This window comes from Anser cygnoides, chromosome 7, assembly GCF_040182565.1.
Source record: "Anser cygnoides isolate HZ-2024a breed goose chromosome 7, Taihu_goose_T2T_genome, whole genome shotgun sequence".
Lineage (NCBI taxonomy): Eukaryota > Metazoa > Chordata > Aves > Anseriformes > Anatidae > Anser > Anser cygnoides.
In genome coordinates this window covers 21,570,652-21,587,527 of record NC_089879.1, presented here as the reverse complement: position 1 = coordinate 21,587,527, position 16,876 = coordinate 21,570,652, and the positions used below count along the sequence as shown (strand labels likewise).

The following is a 16,876-nucleotide window of genomic DNA, read 5'->3' as shown; positions in this document are numbered from 1 at the left end:
CACGCATGGCTCGCTGTCCTAGGCAGAGGTGGTGATGCTGGTGGGGCAAAACGAAAGTGTCCCAGCAGCCTTCAGCTCCTGCTGTTTATATGCGGAGCTCTACACCCTCCTTACACAGCTTTGTAGGCTGTCAGGCTGATTGCTGCTTTGCTTCAAAAGCCCCTTTGAAGCTCCCTGGGTTACTGTTTAATCCAGTTGTTGGTCATCTCTCTTGTGAACACCCTCCAGGGTTTTCTGCATCCTGCTTCACACGCATACGCCATTTACACTCATTCTTGTAAGGTGTTGTCCTGGCCATTGGCCATGGGGAGAATGTGCAAGCCCCCTCCAGTGTCCCCAGCATGAGAACACACTGACAGGTAACTTCAGCTGCCCAAAAACTGACCCACAAGTGGCTACTTGCTTGACTGAGCGTCAACTTTGAAGGTTTGGGGGTATTCAGACAGATCACCACAGAGATACACCCTCTCCAAGGGCAGGCCAGGTTGGACATCTTCCTGCTAGCATGGAGCAGGAGGCACCTGTGTGTCTTCCCTCCACAAAGGGCTGCATAGCCTTCTTGTGCCAGCAGAGCAGCAAGGAAAGACTGAATTCAGCAGCCTCATGTCCCACGGGTCGGGTCTCAGAGTGTCCGGAGAAGCTTGTTGTTGCGTGGCCGGTCTGTGTCTCTCCTGTGAGCCAGGTCGCTTGCTGTGGCCCGTGGGTCCTTCAAGGCCTGCTCAGCTCTGCACGACTTGCAAGCACGGTCATCGCAGTGGGGACAACCGTAATATAAATAATAATGTTATGAACAGAAATGACTAGGAGTGTTCGGGTGAAAGTACTGGAAGGAAAAAATAGGCAGGGAAAGGGTTCTTATAGGTAGACAGGACCCCGGCTACAGGCCACCAAGGTCCCTGAGGCTCCCCAGGACACCCTGGCCAAGAGGCAAAGGACGGTGAGTAAACCCCAGTGGCTTGCAATGGTGACATAGGACGGAGCCACTGGCCCGAGGACATGAAGCAGAGCCCCAACCAGCACGTGGTCCCCGAGCCCAGGAGACCCCAGGAGAGGAGGGGGGCTCTCCAAGCAGCACCCATCCCCAGGTCGTGCCAAGCAGTTGGAGGCCAGCGGAGACCCAGGCCTCCAGAACCCAGCAGCTTTGGGTCCTGTGAGCCCTCGGGAAGGAGCCCGTGACCACAAGCAAGCAACGCCGGCCGCGTTTCCCTCCCCAGGGCCAAGATGCGGTTCTCCTCCACGGCCACGCGGCCGCCGCAGCGCCTGCACCCGGGGCTGCCCCCGTCCCCATCCCCCCCCGCCTGTCGGATGTCCCGGGCGAATCCCCGCCACGGCAACCGGGGGGGGGGGTCCCTGCTGCCTTCCTCTCGTAGTCTACCCGCCCCGTCCCAGCCCCGGCCCCACGGGACCCCCTGCCGGGGGCGGCCCCCTCCGCGGCCCGTCCCGCCCTGCCCGGCCCCGTCCCGCCGCCCGTGGGTGAGTCACGCCGGGCGGGGGCTGCCGGCGCGGCGCGGCGCGGCGCGGAGCGGCTGGGGCCGGGCGGTGCCGAGCCATGGTCCCGACGCTCGTCCTCCTCCGGCTGCCGGGGCTGCTGCTGCTGCTGCTCGGCCACGGTGAGAACGGGCGGAGGTGCCCAGGGGCTCCGGGGAAGCGGCGAGGGGTTTCCCGCGGGCGCTGGCCCCACGGAGAGGAGCGTGGCGGGTGGGTGCGCGGGGATGCTCGCGGGGCGCGGCAGCAGCGGGATGGCTGCCCGGAGGGGCGCTGGCTTTTACGGACGGCTCGGTCGGGAAGATTTCGGCTGCTTCAGGTGGGAGGCAGAGCTCCGGTGCCGGGCTGGCGGTCATCGCGGCCATCGCCGCCCCAGACTCCATCGCCGTCCCACGCTCCAGCACTGCCCCACTCTCCAGCACTGCTCCACTCTCCATCACCTCCCCACTCTCCATCACCTCCCCACTCTCCATCACCTCCCCACTCTCCATCACCTCCCCACTCTCCGTCACCTCTCCACTCTCCGTCACCTCTCCACTCTCCATCACCCCACTCTCCATCACCTCTCCACTCTCCATCACCTCACTCTCCATCACCTCACTCTCCATCACCTCCCCACTCTCCATCACCTCACTCTCCATCACCTCTCCGTGCGCCATCCACCACCTCACACTCACTCGAGGGCAGGGGATGGCAAACGGGGCACTGAGCCCAAGCGCCTGGCTCGCCTCCTGCAGCCAGAGAAGCCCCCGTCTGACACCGGTCCCCACCACAGATGTGCTCCCGGTGACCTCTGCCCCGTGCCGTGCTGCCGTCCCACGGGTGTGCGGCATTATGCAACTGCACCTGGATGAAACTCCTGCGAGAAGGGCGGGCGGGGGGAGAAAGGGGGGGGATTTGTCATCGGCAGCCCGAGATGTGCCGGCGGGGGAACTGTGACTCAGCCAGCCGAGGGGGCGGCAGCAAAGGCTGCTGGCTCTGCTCAGGCACCATGTGTGAGGCTCCAGGCACCGCAGACGGGCACTTTGCTCCACCGCTGGCCCGGCTGGCTCCGTCCTCTGCTGAGGAGCCTCTGCTTTCTGACATCAAGAAAACAAGGGTTGCAAAGGTGGCAAGCTCAAAACACAGATGAATTTTGAATTTTCCCCCTTTGAATTTTCCAGGCGTCTCTAGTGGGCCAGAGGAGGAGCTGGCCCATGTCGAGCGGTATGAGATGGTGATGCCACGCAGGGTGCTGGAGCCCCGGGGGAAGAGGGACCTCTCTGCATCACCTGTGAGTAGTGTTACCTCCCAAATTCCAGCTCTGCACAGCCACCCTCACTGCTGCTCAGGGTAGGGTGTCCAGCAGGGTTTTGGTCAGCAGAGGCCAGAGCTCAGGGCTGGACCTCTTTAGCCAGGTGTCTGCACTGATTGAATGATACAGCATGTTTTTTCCACCCCAGAGGATGGAGGTATTTGATCAGAAGAACTTTTCTGGAGGGCTTCAGGTCAAAATAGGGGCTGATAGCAGGAAGGACTCTCAGGGAGGGCGATGTTTAGTGCTTTCTTTGGAGATGTTATGTAGTGTGGCTGCCCCTTGCAGTCTTGTACGGATGTTGTGACATCTGGTCTTTACTTAAGTAGGAGTTTGCAGATTCTTGCTGAGCTTTAAGCACTTTTCTTGCTGTGTTTGCTTAAGTTTTTTTTTTTGTTGTTTTTTTTTTTTTAATCCTTTGGGGCCGGGAAATAAGAATCAGAAAGTTTCAGAAACCCACATGAAAGAAACTCAGAGTTATTTTTTTTCAGGAACCTTGTAATCTGAGGGAGGGAATGGGGTTTGACTCATGATTTTTGAGTGGTCAGGGCAGGCATTCATGTGATGACGGCCTTGAACTCAGAGAGGCTTTCCACATCTCCTTGAAAGAAGTGAAGATCAGCCAAATACATGGATTTGTGTTTTAGGAGTGAAAAGCACCAATTTTAGCACCTGAGGAGACGGAGGGGTTGAGGACATTTGTTTCCTAGTAAACTTCATACAGCATGTTCATCTGTGATTCAAACCCTTTCTGATAAAATAGCTTCAAAAACACTCCCCGAAAGCATCTGTTTTCTCTGCTCTAGAAACCTAAACTTGTCCATGAGAAAAACGTTGCTATTTAAAGACACCATCTGTGCCACTGGGCATCTTTGCCCCTCTCTTTGCATCTCTCTGCTCCCCCACAAGAAAGGGTCCTGGAGGAGGAGCATGAAGGGCTTTGAGGAACTTGGGCTGGACAAGTCCTCCTGGATGGCGGCAGCCAAGCCTCGGGCTTTGCAGGATGCAGCGGCATCCTCTGATGTGTGGCTGGGTGTGTTGTGGGGAATCTTTATCGTGTTTTTTTTTTTCTTCTCCTCACCCTGTGGTTGTCTCCAAGAGACTGCCGCTTCTCTCCCCTCTGAATTGCTTTTCTGCAGTTTCTTAAAGCCTCCAGCACTGCCAACAATAACAAAGCACCACTTTGTCTGCGGGTGCTGGACAGACATGTCTTATGGGAGACATTGTTCATGAGAGAAGAATTTGCCAGGGACCTGTGAGAGCATTTTGTGGCCGGCAGCCGATTGCTGCCAGCAGCAATGCAAGCTGGAAAGACAGGCGGCAGGAACTGAGGGTGACCGAGGGTAGGAAAGCCCCTCTACCTGACCAGGCTCCGTGATGACTATAGGTACCATCACCATCCACCCAGGCAGAAGCCAGACACCTCATCCAGGAGGAATGTGAGCCCTCGCTTTCCAGTTTGCTCGAGTCTCCACCCCAGGATCCACAAGAGCTGAGGATGCGCCTCGGGGCACTGTCTCCTTGCTGCAGCGGTGGCTGAGGAGGTCTCAGGTCCCACATCCCTTGCTGTCTCTCCCAGCAGCCCCGGGGAGCTGGGATCTCTGGAGATCTCTGTCCCAACCTCCAAGGGTGGGGGATCACATGGGATCTTTGCCCAGTAGAAAACAAATCTTCCCGTAAAGGTGGAGCAGCCCTGCTCTCTGGGGATGTACAGCATCTCCATGGGGGCTCTGGGCCTTGGCCATGCTGACCTGGTCTTAGGTCAGAGACCATAGGGGGTGCTTGAGACACCTTTGGGTCCCTTCCACCAGCACTATGGTGATACTGGGGGGGGGGGGGGGGGTGGGGAGAGGGAGGAATCCAACACAACAAGACTGAACTTTGCCGTCAGTAACAGACAAGAATCCAAATCAGGTTATTTCCCATTCATCATATTCATGTTAAATCAGGCAGAGATAGGGGAGACTCTGCTGATGAAAGCAGTTGGGCACCAGGGATCTTTGTGGTTCAGCCTGTGAGTAAGTTCTGAACTCAGTCCCAGAAAAGGAGCTCTTGTGACTGATGAGCAGGAAACTTCAGTTTCTGATGCGGCCATCTGCAGCCATGTGTCAGACACGGGAAACCAGCCTTTGCTGACTCAGCTTCATTGCTGGTGACCTGCTTGTTATCTCAGGATATGCTGGGGATTCACATTATTGCCTGCATGCTTTCTTTTTGTCTGATTTCCTGTGTCTTTGCTGGATGCCTTCAGGGTGAGCTTGCACGTGGCCAGTGAGGAGCAAGTCTCCCCATCCCACGGTTGCCTTCCAGCAGGAAGGATGTGCAGGATCATGGCAATGGAGCCATCCTTTCTGCAGTTTGTGTTGACTTGTGCCATCATCTTGTTTCCTGCAGAGCACCTACCTGGACCATGTCCTCTACAGCATCCAAGCTGAAGGCAGGGACTACCTTCTGCACCTAGAGAAGAACAGGTGAGTGTGGGTGGGCAGGCCCTGGGCAGGCTCACTTACCACCCTGCTACACGTCACTTCTCAGGGGCCCAACATCACAGCTCTGGCCACCAGAGCCATCAGCCCAGACCCACACTGGGAAAATAAATCCATGCTGGGAGCTCTTGGGAGTGTTGAATGTGCTGTGGGTCAGGAGGGTCAGATTTGGCTTGAGAGGTCTGGAGCGACATGGAACCCCCCTGCCTTGCTTTCTAGCCATCTTCTCCCCAAAGCTGATGTTTCTCCTGATGCTGCTTCCTTTCCTGATCTGCAGGGAGCTGCTGGGACAGCATTACACTGAGACACACTACTTGGCTGATGGCACAGAGATCACAGAGAAGCCAGATGTCCAGGTACGGGTCTGGAGTAACAGCAGCCTCCTGGAAGAGGAGTTTTTGGGCCACCACCAGTGACACGGAGGCTTCATCATGCTTCCTGGAGGGCTGAGATGCCTCCAGGGCTGTGCTGAGACCCACTCCAAGCCGCTGCCATGAGCTGGGACCCACTCCAAGCCCCCTGCCATGGGCAGGGACAGCTTTCACTAGATCAGGTTGCCCAAAGCCCCATCCAGCCTGACTTTGAAAACTTCCAGCAGTCAAGCTCCTCCAGTCAGCTTGTTCCGGTGTCTCACACCCTCATTGCAAAACAATTCATTTGTATATCTGATCTAAATCTAACCTCTTCTAGTTTAAAACCATTTCAACTTGTCATAGTGCTACAGGCACATGTAAAAAGTATCCCCCCCCCCCCCCCCCCCCCCCCCCCAGCTTTCCTGCAGCCCCCTTTAGGCACTGGAAGAGTGCTGTAAGGTCTCCCTGGAGCCTTCTCTTCTCTAGGCTGAACAACCCCAGCTCCCTCAGCCTGTCTTCATAGGAGAGGTGCTCCAGCCCCTTGATCATCCTTGTGCCTTGTCCAATTCCCTCTGGGTGATATCCCTTCCCAGTAGCATATCAACCACACCACTCAGCTTGGTGTCATCCACAGACTTGCTGAGGGTGTACTCAATCCCACTGTCCATGTCACTGATTAAGATAGTAAATAGTATTGGTCCCGGCATGGGCCCTTGAGGGACCCCACTTGCTACTGGTCTCCATTTAGACATTGAGCCATTGACTGCAACTCTATGAATGTGGCCACCCAGGCAATTCCTTATCCACCAAATAGTCCATCCATCAAATCCGTGTCTCTCCAATGTAGAGGCAAGAGTGTTGCCATATCAAAGGCCATACAGAAGTCCAGGTAGATGACATCAGTTGGTCTTCCCTTGTCCACTGATGTAATCACTCCATTGCAGAAGGCCAGATTGGTCAGACACAATGTTATGCACCTCTTTTCTGGGTTTCAGGATCACTGCTTTTATCAAGGCCACGTTGTGGGGTACACAGACTCTGCAGCAAGCATCAGCACCTGTGGTGGGCTCAGGTAGGACCTGTGGCTTCCCCGGGGCACAGTTTGGTCAGGGGCAGTAGGGAAGAAAAGGGAAAACAAAAGACATCCTTTCCCCACATGCTGGGTGTGCATGGCTCTGTGGCTCAGTGCCTAGCAGGGAAAACAGCCACAAAGTTTTACATTGTCGCTTTTGGGGGAGTGATTCATGGCTGAGTGAAAGTGGAGAGCTGAGCAGGACAGGAGGTCAGGGCAGGCAGCACTTTCCCCGGGTCTGCAAACGGGACCAGAGCCATCCACTCTACCACACCAAACTTGCTCTTCCCTAGCTTCTGGCAGTGCTGCTGCTCCTTCCTCAAAAATCTGCTTTGGCTCTACCTTCTGCTGAAGTAGCTGAAAGTGCCCTTGCAGAGGAACCTGAGCCCCCAGCTCCATGCGGGGTTGCTCGATTTGCATTCTGCTATTCTTAAAAAAGCTCAGCTGACAGCCAGAAATTGCAAGAGAATAAATCTAGTAGCTGGGGAGGAAGGGTTGGCTTGCAGGGATATGTGTGAGAAGGACAGGTTGTCTCTCCAGCAGTGGAGGTCCTCAGCAACTGTGTTAGCAGGATGAACAAATGCCAGGTTGCAGGACAAGTGCCTGCTGCAGCTCTGTGGCGGCTGGTTCCTTGTTTTGAGAGCAGTGGTTGTGTCTGCAGGGACCCTGGCTCAGCACAGCTTGTGCATACGTGGGACATGTAATATGTTTGTGTAGCAGGAGGACTAGATGTTCACAGGCAGGACAAGCAGCATAACGATACACACAGAGCATGGGATAATGCAGGCGCAGAAAGACGAGACAAAGTTGCAGGGAGAGGCACAAAGTCCCTGGCTTTTCCTCTGCACAGTGGCTAGGGATTAAAGTACGGCCCAAGGGCTGGTTAGGGCTTTTTGCTGTTTGTGGTGTCCTGCACGTGGCCAGGAGGACCTGACTGCCAGGGCCTGCGAATGGCCCGTAACTCATCCCAACTACCTAGGGGAGCCACGGAAGAGTGGGTTAAGTGGTGGGTGCTTTCCTGTATGGCTGTGTGTTGTATCGCAGGTGCTCACAGGGCTGGTGTGGGGTCTGTCCATCCTGCACAGTGTCTGTGAGGCTGCTGGCACGACACCGTCCCAGCCTGATGCTTGCCCTCTCTCTTGGCAGTGGCTTTTTCCAAGTGAATGAGACCACCTTCCTGCTGAAGCCTCTGGAGGAGGAAGAGGCCGGCTGGCATGCGGTGTACAGAGCTGCCCACCTCAGGACAAAGCGCGGCGCGTGCCAAGAGGCCGGGGCCACCCTGGAGTATGACCACGACCCTAAAATTGCTGCACCCATGAAGCTCTATCGCTGGGTTAAGGATCACATTGCTTCTCCTTGCCATAGCTGAGTTTTTGAGAGCCTAGGGTCTGTGAAGCCCAGGAGAGAGCTGGGCCATGCTGCATTTCATGGAGATGCTTCCCTCCCCTTGCCTGGCGCAGTCCCACACAGGGTCTCACAGAGCCTCTCTCCTGCCTTACAGCAGTAGCAGGCTGGAGCTTTTCCTTGTGTGTTGGAAGATGTCTGAAACACCTGGGCAAAATAACCTCAGAAAGCAGAGTTAGAAGAGTCACTAGCCTTGCATAGCACTGGAAGGTGCCTGAGGTTCCAACAAATCCCACAGGACGGTCAACAGCAGGGCTCAGCCAAACCAGAGAGCTGTGCTTTTTTCTGCACTCACTTTTGTCTTCCCTTCCAGAAATCAGCCCAGTTACACAAAGGGCCCCGATACGTGGAGCTTGTCCTGGTTGTGGACAATGAAGAGGTAAGGGAGGGTGAGTTTGTGCTTTCACTCCTACATGGCTGCTGGGAACTGGAAGCCAACTTGGGAATCTCTCTGTGTCCTTCCCCTAGTTCAGAAAATACAAGGACTTGCGCAAGGTGCAGAACCGCATGAAGGAAATTGTGAACCATGTTGACAAGGTGAGCCCCAGGGTGCCAGCTTACCTGCCCTACTCATGCTGTGCTAGCACGGGCCCCGGTCACCCAGTCAAAGCTGGGAGAGATCTGTGGTAGAGCCCGAGCCACCCTCACAGTTAGATAGGTGACCAGAGGGTGACCAACTCTGCTGGCCAGCGGGGTGCGCAAAGTAGGCATTGAGGCTTGGCTCTACCTGGAGTCCTCAGGAGCATGTGAAGGCTGCCTCTGAGCTCTCAGTTAGGTACCTCACATGAGGGGACAGCAGGGGATTTCTTCTGGGAGCACGTCCTACTGATGCCCTCAAGAAAAGGGAGGACCTGTCTACACAGTTTAGCCCAGCTCATGCTATTTTGTGAGGGGGACTCGAAGTGCCAGACCTCATATAGTATTGCTGGGGGCAGGGGGGTTGGCTGGGCAACAAGTTCCCAGGGGAGGTGAGACTGTTCCTCTGCTGTGCGGCTAAGGTACAAGCACTCCCTCTAGCCTGTATTCCTTTGCAGCTTTACCAGCCTCTGGGCCTGCGTGTGGCCTTGATTGGCTTGGAGGTGTGGAGCAACAGGGACAAAATCACCGTCAGTCGCAATGCAGAGGTGACACTGGAGAACTTCCTCCGCTGGCGGGAGACGGAGCTGCTGAAGAGGAAGCAGCATGACAATGCCCAGCTGATCACGTAAGCAGGCTGGATGGGTGCTTCCCAGCTGGCACAGAGATTCCATGCCCACGGTCACTTTTCCTTCCCACAGTGGTGTAGACTTCTATGACACGACCGTAGGGCTGGCAAAGAAGCTTGCGATGTGCACCAGGGACTCAGGCGGTGTCAATCAGGTGGGTCCCACTGCCTAGGCACGTGCCACAAGGGCGGCAGCAGAGGTCTCTGAGGTACCTGAGCAATACAAAGCATCCCGGAGTTGCTCTATGGACACAGGGCTTCTCACACCACCTGTCACCTGGTTGGGACTTGACCTGCAGTTGGTCTTTGGTCATCTTGTCTATGCTTCTCGTCCACCCATTCTTCCCCAGGGATGACATCCTTTGCTGGAACATGAGCAGTCAACTGTGCGACACGCAAAGCAGCGTTTCAAGGTAGCTGCTGTATCTATGCTGACTTATGCCCCTCAGAGCCCAGTCTGGAGTTCTTCGGAGGCTGTGAGACCAGGCTCAGCTTTTGTCTTCAGTTACCTCAGTCTAGAGAAGAGAAAGCTCTAGGGAGATGTTATAGCAGCCTTCCAGTACCTACAGGGGTACTACAGGAAAGCTGTGGAGGGACTTTTTTTCAGGGGGTGTGGTGATAGGAAAAGGGGTAGTGGTTTTAATCTAAAAGATGGTAGATTTAGATTAGGTATTAGGAAGAAATTCTTTACTCAGAGGGTGGTGAGGCACTGGAACAGGCTGCCTAGAGAAACAGTGGATGCTCCACCCCTGTTTGGAGTCCTGTATCTAGTGGAGTCCCTCAAGGGTCGGTCCTGGGACCAGTGTTGTTTAGTATATTCATTGACAACTTGCATTAGGGAATGGAGTGCGCCGGCAGCAAGTTTGCTGATGACACTGAAGTGGGAGGAGTGGCTGACACGCCGGAAGGCTGTGCTGCCATCCAGCGTCCTGCTGGATGAATTGGGCGGGGAGAAACTGAATGAAATATAACGAGGGCAAGTGTAGAGTCCTGCATCTGGGCAAGAAAAACCCCAGGCGCCAGTGTAAGTTGGGGACTGCCCTGCTGGAGAGCAGTGAAGGGGAGAGGGACCTGGGGGTCCTGGTGGACAGCCGGATGACCATGAGCCAGCACTGTGCCCTTGTGGCCAAGAAGGCTGATGGCATCCCGGGGTGTATCTGAAGGGATGTGGTTAGTAGGTCGAGAGAGGTCCTCCTGCCCCTCTACTCTGTCCTGGTGAGACCACATCTAGAATATTGCGTCCAGTTCTGGGCCCCTCAGTTCGAGAAGGACAGGGAACTGTTTGAGAGAGTCCAGCGCAGAGCCACGAGGATGATTAAGGGAGTGGAGCATCTCCCTTAGGAGGAAAGGCTGAGGGAGCTGTGTCTCTTCAGCCTGGAGAAGAGGAGACTGAGGGGTGACCTTATTAATGTTTATATTTACAAATATGTAAAGGGGGAGTGTCAGGAGGATGGAGTCAGGCTCTTCTCGGTGACACCCAATGATAGGACAAGGGGCAATGGATGCAAGCTGGAACGTAGGAGGTTCCGCTTAAATCTGAGACAAAACTTTTTTACAGTGAGGGTGACAGCACTGGAACAGGCTGCCCAGGAGGGTTGTGGAGTCTCCTTCTCTGGAGACTTTCAAAACCTGCCTGGGTGCGGTCCTGTGTGACCTGATCTGGGTGTTCCTGCTCTGGCAGGGGGACTGGACTAGATGATCTTTCAAGGTCCCTTCCAATCCCTAATATTCTGTGATTCTGTGATTCTGTGACCACATTTCACTTCTTGTTCCATAGGACCACAGCATGGATCCTATCGGTGCTGCATCCACCATGGCTCATGAGATGGGACACAACCTAGGGATGTCTCATGATGAAGATATTGCTGGCTGCCACTGTCCTGTCATCAAAGATCAAGGAGGATGTGTTATGGCAGCGAAGATCAGGTGAGTGGAGAAAATGTGAAGAAAGAGTGAAGAGTAGCCCTGGGCAGCAGATATTTCTAGATGTCCTGATGAGAGCTGGAGTGAAGCCTGGGAGACTGTCAGGTCTGGGAGAACATTCACCACTTTGTTAACTGACCTTTGCTGGGTGGGAAGGCCTGCAAGTGCTCCGCCGTGCTCACTACTGCCTGGTTTTGTGCCCCTTCAGCCTGACTTATCCCAGGCTCTTCAGCAGCTGCAGTGAGCAGGACATGTGGCAGTTCCTCAAGGACCCCAGGACCAGCTGCCTGCTGAACGTCCCCCGGGCGGATGAGCTGTACGGGGAGCCAGTGTGTGGGAACCGGTTTGTAGAGCGGGGAGAGCAGTGCGACTGCGGCAGGCCAGAGGTACAGCCTGGGCACTCAGGAAGGAACGGGGTGGCTGGGACCTGAAACCCCCTCACTCAGACTCGGAGAGGGTTGTGCAAGCTTCCTCCCCGCCTTTGGGCTTTGCAAGACCTCCTGACTCATCTTCCCTGTGCTCCTTATGTTCATGCCAAAAAATAGCTTGGGGAAGGCATTTGTTAACTGAGATGTGTGCCCCCCACCTCTCATGTAGCTGGCTGTGGTTTTAGCAGGAGCATTCCTAGGAAAGGCATCCCCAGGGAAACATCCCCCAGCATGTCCTCAGAAGAGATGGCCTAAGAAAGGGGACATCAGTGCGCATTGTCCTCGCAAGAGTTGTGTTTAGCTGTTCCTCATCCCAGTGCAACACAGTGGGAAGTTTTGTGACAAACTGCCAGGGGACATCTCCTGTGCTGGGACCTGTGGGGAGGAACCCATTGCCTTCCTCATGCAGTGAGCACAGAGATCCTCCGTGTCATTCTTGGAGATTTGCGAAGGGTGCTACCTTTCCAGGGGCCCAGGTCATGTCTGTTTTCCTCCAAACTCCACATCTTATGAAAAATCTTTTGTAGTCTTCTGGTTTTATGGTGGTAATGGGGGTAAAGGTGCTGCAGGAGCAGTTCACACCCACAGTGCAGGGCCCCAGTCAGGCAGTGCTGAGTTTTGGACCAGGATGTTGCTGTGCTTTTGCCCCATGGTTCAACCTGGAGCCATTTTATGCCTGTGATGGTTACACTGCCCTAGTAACTTGGCAGCCCCCCAAAAAGAAGGAAAGAGTCTTTCAGGGGGCATTTGGGAGAGTTTCAGCCCCTTCCTCTTTTGGAAGGCTTTTGCTGCTCTCTCTGCAGTATGGGTTTGTGGCAATGGTGTTTTTCTCTTGGGAGCTTGCAGCTAAAGCAAAGCTGAGACTTGTCAGTCCTGTGGTAATGGGAGGCCCCATGCAGCCTTGGTCCTTGGTCCCACCCACACAGGCCCCATGCAGCTTCTGCTCCTCCAGCCACCTTGGACTCTGCTGTCTCAAAACCAAGCCATTTTTGGCTGTGTCTCACAGGAGTGCTTTGATCGCTGCTGCAACGCCACCACCTGCCAGCTGAGAGAGGGGGCCGAGTGCGCACAAGGTGACTGCTGCCAGGACTGCAAGGTACCGTGCAGGGATGGAGACCTGGTGGAGGCCTAGTGTTTGGCTAGGGCATCACGCCCACTCTCCCCCACCCCCAACTCCAACTCCTCAGGAGCTTTGTGGCAGAGGCAATGCATGCCTACGGCTGCCAAAGGGCCTGGAGGACCTCTGCTGCTGCCCAGTGTAAGAAATGCCTTGATATGAAGGGACAGGACAGTAAGAAGACCCTGGGGCAAGCCCAAACTAAAAGCAAAACACAAGGTGCTGCGTGGGGGGAAGTACTTAAGTACAGGAACAACTGGTCTGGTGGTATGTCCCCTTCCTGTGCAGTAGCTCAGTCAAAAGCAAATACCTTTGTACCGTCTTTGGCACAGATCTGTCTATGGCACAAGCCACTGTGTCTGGATCCCCCTTTCTGAGGGTGCAGAGAGATGCTTTGCAGACCTGGGTGCTGACAGGCTCTGGCCTGGATCAGGGCAATGGGATGTGGTGCCCGTGTGGCTCCTGACAGCCTTCTTTCTGCACAGGTGAAGGCTGCCGGCACAATATGCCGGGCCAGCAAGAATGACTGTGACCTTCCCGAGCACTGCACCGGCCTCAGCTCCGAGTGCCCAGAGGATGTCTTCCAGGAAAACGGCATCCCCTGCCAGAGTGGCAATGGCTACTGCTACAACGGGGCCTGCCCCTCGCATGCAGAGCAGTGCCGTGTGCTCTGGGGCGCAGGTAGCTTTCCCCTCTCCCCCCACCTCAGGAGAGGGCTGGTGGTGGGGCAGGCAGTTCTTAGTGTCGGGGATGGCCGGTGGTAGCTGCCCTCATGTTGCTGCCAGCTGCTGTTGGCTTGCTGCAGGCTCTGGCTCCACGTGATCCTTCTGCTCTGTGCCTCCCGCAGCAGCCCGAGTAGCTCCCGATGAATGCTTTAAGCAGAACAGCAGGCAAGACCTCAAACTCCACTGCCTGACTGAGTCTGGGAAGAGGCCCTGCAGCCCCAAGTAAGGAGCAGGGAGCCTGTTATCAGTTCTGACCCTGGGGAGCAAGCAAAGCTCCTCAGGGCTCACAGCTGCTCTGCTGACAGGGATGTGAAGTGCGGCACACTGCTGTGCACGAGTGACAACACCAGTCCTGTCCTTGGCAGCGGCTTCTTCACGCTCTCCTTTGGCCAATTCAAGTGCAAAGCAGCCCTCGACAGCAACGACGGCAACGAGTTGGTGGCTAACCTCAGGCTGGTGCCCACTGGCACCAAGTGTGGGGAGGAGATGGTGAGTGCCCGGGGGATGGGCTGGGGCAGTGGGAGGTGACTCCCGGCCATGGGGCTGTGCTCAGAGCCTTCCACCCACCCCCAGGTCTGCTACGCTGGGCGCTGCCAGAACCTTCTGGTCTATGGCAAGAAGAACTGCTCAGCAAAGTGTAACAGCCACGGGGTAGGTTGTGCTTCTGTGCTCGCTGTGGCTGCAGCCAGCAGGGCTCTCCATCTCCAAGCAGCTTGGGTGGTAGTCCCTGCTGTTCACTTTGCCTCCTTGCCTTGACTCTGCCCTCCCTGGTTTCAGGTGTGCAATCACAAGCGGGAGTGCCACTGTGAGCCAGGGTGGGCACCACCATACTGCCAGCACAAGGTTTTGGAGCTCACACCAGGTAGGGCACCTTGTGCACGCAGCCAGCATCATCTCTCTCGGCTTTGTGCTTGTGCCAAGGTGGGAGCGTGAGACGAGGTCAGTGTCTTGCCGCCATGCTGGCCACCTCTCTGCCCCCATGCGGCATTCCTGGCGTCGGGGTGCCTGTCCCAGTGCCAACTGTGTCTCTGCAGGGGGCAGCAGCATGGTCCTGGCTGCTGTGCTGTCCGTGCTGGCACTCTCCAGCGTCCTGCTCGGCGGCGGTGTTGTTCTGCTCAGAGGCAGAGGGATGAGGTACTTCCAGAAGGGGTAAGAAGGCCTGCAGCAGGGTTAAGCTACAAGCACACAGGGCAAAGCTCAGGGCTGGGGGGCCGCAGCAGCCCTTGTTGCCTGTCGGTCCTTTGCCTCACAGGACCTCCAGCAGACCCACCGCTGGCCTCGCCAACCCGGTGTTTCAGGAGGGGAGCCGGCTGCAGCCCCCCGGCAGCCAGCTGTCCCGCCGTGACATCAGCAGCCCCAGTCTGCTCAGCACCACAGCGGCCCCACGCAGCACCCGGCCCCTGGTGCCCAGCTGCCCGGTCCCGCAGGTAGGAGTGCAGCATGAAGCCCTGGGGTGGGAGCTGCAGTGAACCTGGGCTCCGGCTCATCCACATCCCCCTGCTGGGTGTGATGTCCCTGCCTGGTGGACAGCACCATCCCCGCTCCCCGGGGCAGCTGTTCCTCTGCCCTGAAGTCTGGCTGCTGTCCCTCACGCAGGTCCCTTCCCAGCACCCAGAAGGACTCAAGTCTCTCCTCTCCTGTCCCCAGGAGAGGCCAAAGCCACCCAGGAAGCCTCTGCCAGCCCTAAAGAGGAAGGAGGTAGGTGCCCCCAGTACAGCACTGGTGCTGGGATGGAGTTGGGGCTGGTGCCTGGGGAGCAGGGCAGCGCAGGCTCGCCTACAGGGAGTCCACCTCACCTTTGCCTCTTGCACTTCTGCCCAGCCCTGCGGTGTGGTGGCAGGAGCACCGTCACCATCACCACCAGTGCCTCCTGCTAAGCCTCCGACCCTCTCGTCTCAGCCATGCACATCCCTGGTCCTGCCCCAGGTGAGCTGTGCCCAGTGCCCCCCAATACCCAGTGTCACTTCTGTCCCCTACCAGCAGCAAGAGGCCCCACGGGGACCTTGCCAACCCCCCCCCCCCAACACCCCTTCGTTGTTGCAGCTGGACATCCCCCCCAAGGTGGCCCTGAAGCCGACAGCAGCCAGAAGGTGACCTGGGACGTGCCCGTCACTGCGGCAGAGGAGGTGTGGGTGCTGGCACTTCGGCAGGATGGCTGAGGGCCACTGTGTCTTGTGTCACCAGTACTTGAATCGCTTGCTGGACCTCCCCGGACAGCATCCATGTTTACAGATATTCGAGTTGTGCCTTAACAGACTTTGTAGCTTTATGAATTGCCCAGACAGCCATGAGCTGGGGGCTCAGTGTCAGAGGGAGACCAGCAGCAGGGACAATGCTGACACCACTGTCCCCCCAGGAACTGCCCCCCCCCCCCCCCCCCCCCCCCCCACAATGCCCGTTTTTCTCCCCCAAGTCCCTCTTGGTGCCGCTGATGGGACAGCTCTGATTTGGAGGCCAGCCTGGGTTGTTACGGGCTGTCCTGTGCTCTGGGTGCTGCTGCCTTCTCCCTACACATAGTGAATGTGTCCTGTTCCTCACACCCCATCCCTGTTGAGGCTACAGTAAGGAGCTCTTGGCCCTAAGCACACTGGGGTGGCACAATGGGGTTGCTGTGTAGACCTGACACTGCAGCCAGGGCCAGCTGCACCACACATCTTGCCAGGGGCTCTGGCAGGTCCGAGCCAGGCTTGGCTTCACTGTGGTGTCCCTCCCCACCAGGTTTTTAGCTCTGAAGTTACCACTCAAGCTACTGATCTCCTGAAATGAGATTTCCCCTGTGCATTTTTACTGTGGCTGTTAATTTAAGATGATTACACGATCATTTTGAGCCATTTGTTGTGAAATTGATCCTCCCCATTTTTTTTACATCATTTAGGCTGAGGGCTTTTATACAAATAAAGACTGAAGACAGTGGTGGCTTGGGGTGTCACATCATAGCTTTGGGGCAGGAGGGGGAACGTGATGCACCACATCGAACCAGAGGCATGTGAGGACAGCTCTGGGCTGCAGGGCTCAGTGCTAATTGCGCTTAGCAAGAAGGTGTGGATGGTGGGCAAGGGCAAAGTGCTGGAGCTGAATTGGATCCTGTGCCAGAGGTGCAGGGGCCAAGTGCCTTCTCCCAGTTGCAGGCAGTTAGATCAGCACAGTGGTCAAAAGAAAAGCCCATGGGTCCCCTTACAACTCTGCCCAAGGACCCTGCCCCTGGGAAAGGTTCCATGCTAGATCCATGTAAATCACATGGCTGCAGCATGCGTGGCAGCCCAGCTCCCACCCCGAGCTCTGGGGGTGGAGGGTAGAGACAGAACAAGCTGTAAATACCACGTTCACTGCACAGCTCCACCATCCTGTGGCTCTCTTTGAGCTTGGCAAAGCTTGGGATGCTTGA

At 56.3% G+C, this 16,876-nt stretch overlaps 2 protein-coding genes across 3 annotated transcripts in view; one reads left to right on the top strand and one right to left on the bottom strand.

The window, feature by feature from the left end:
- CHUK (component of inhibitor of nuclear factor kappa B kinase complex) overlaps nt 1-16,876 on the bottom strand; it is an 88,320-nt gene that overhangs the window by 17,779 nt on the left and 53,665 nt on the right. The gene's annotated exons all lie outside the window — the stretch shown is intronic.
- On the top strand, nt 1,451-16,404 carry ADAM8 (ADAM metallopeptidase domain 8). 2 transcript variants are annotated; one of them, XM_067000641.1, is made up of 23 exons: nt 1,451-1,610; nt 2,649-2,758; nt 5,174-5,250; nt 5,543-5,621; nt 6,614-6,690; nt 7,837-8,023; nt 8,408-8,473; nt 8,563-8,631; nt 9,129-9,298; nt 9,372-9,453; nt 11,076-11,224; nt 11,430-11,607; nt 12,656-12,745; nt 13,252-13,447; nt 13,614-13,713; nt 13,797-13,980; nt 14,065-14,142; nt 14,269-14,353; nt 14,526-14,640; nt 14,744-14,918; nt 15,139-15,189; nt 15,313-15,417; nt 15,535-16,404. In XM_067000641.1, exons 1-23 carry the CDS (start codon nt 1,550-1,552, stop codon nt 15,583-15,585), a joined length of 2,535 nt encoding a protein of 844 aa, XP_066856742.1. In that variant the 5' UTR covers nt 1,451-1,549; the 3' UTR covers nt 15,586-16,404. The 2 variants fall into 2 exon arrangements, with proteins under 2 accessions (XP_066856742.1, XP_066856741.1); XM_067000640.1 differs by having other exon boundaries at nt 15,088-15,189.

Excerpts from the sequence above, each read along its gene's own strand:
- ADAM8 (XM_067000640.1), top strand. The coding sequence starts at position 1,550 with ATGGTCCCGACGCTCGTCCTCCTCCGGCTGCCGGGGCTGCTGCTGCTG. Across the intron at positions 13,448-13,613 it reads CCGTGTGCTCTGGGGCGCAG|CAGCCCGAGTAGCTCCCGAT; the intron begins GTAGCTTTCCCC and ends TGCCTCCCGCAG. Across the intron at positions 13,714-13,796 it reads AAGAGGCCCTGCAGCCCCAA|GGATGTGAAGTGCGGCACAC; the intron begins GTAAGGAGCAGG and ends CTCTGCTGACAG.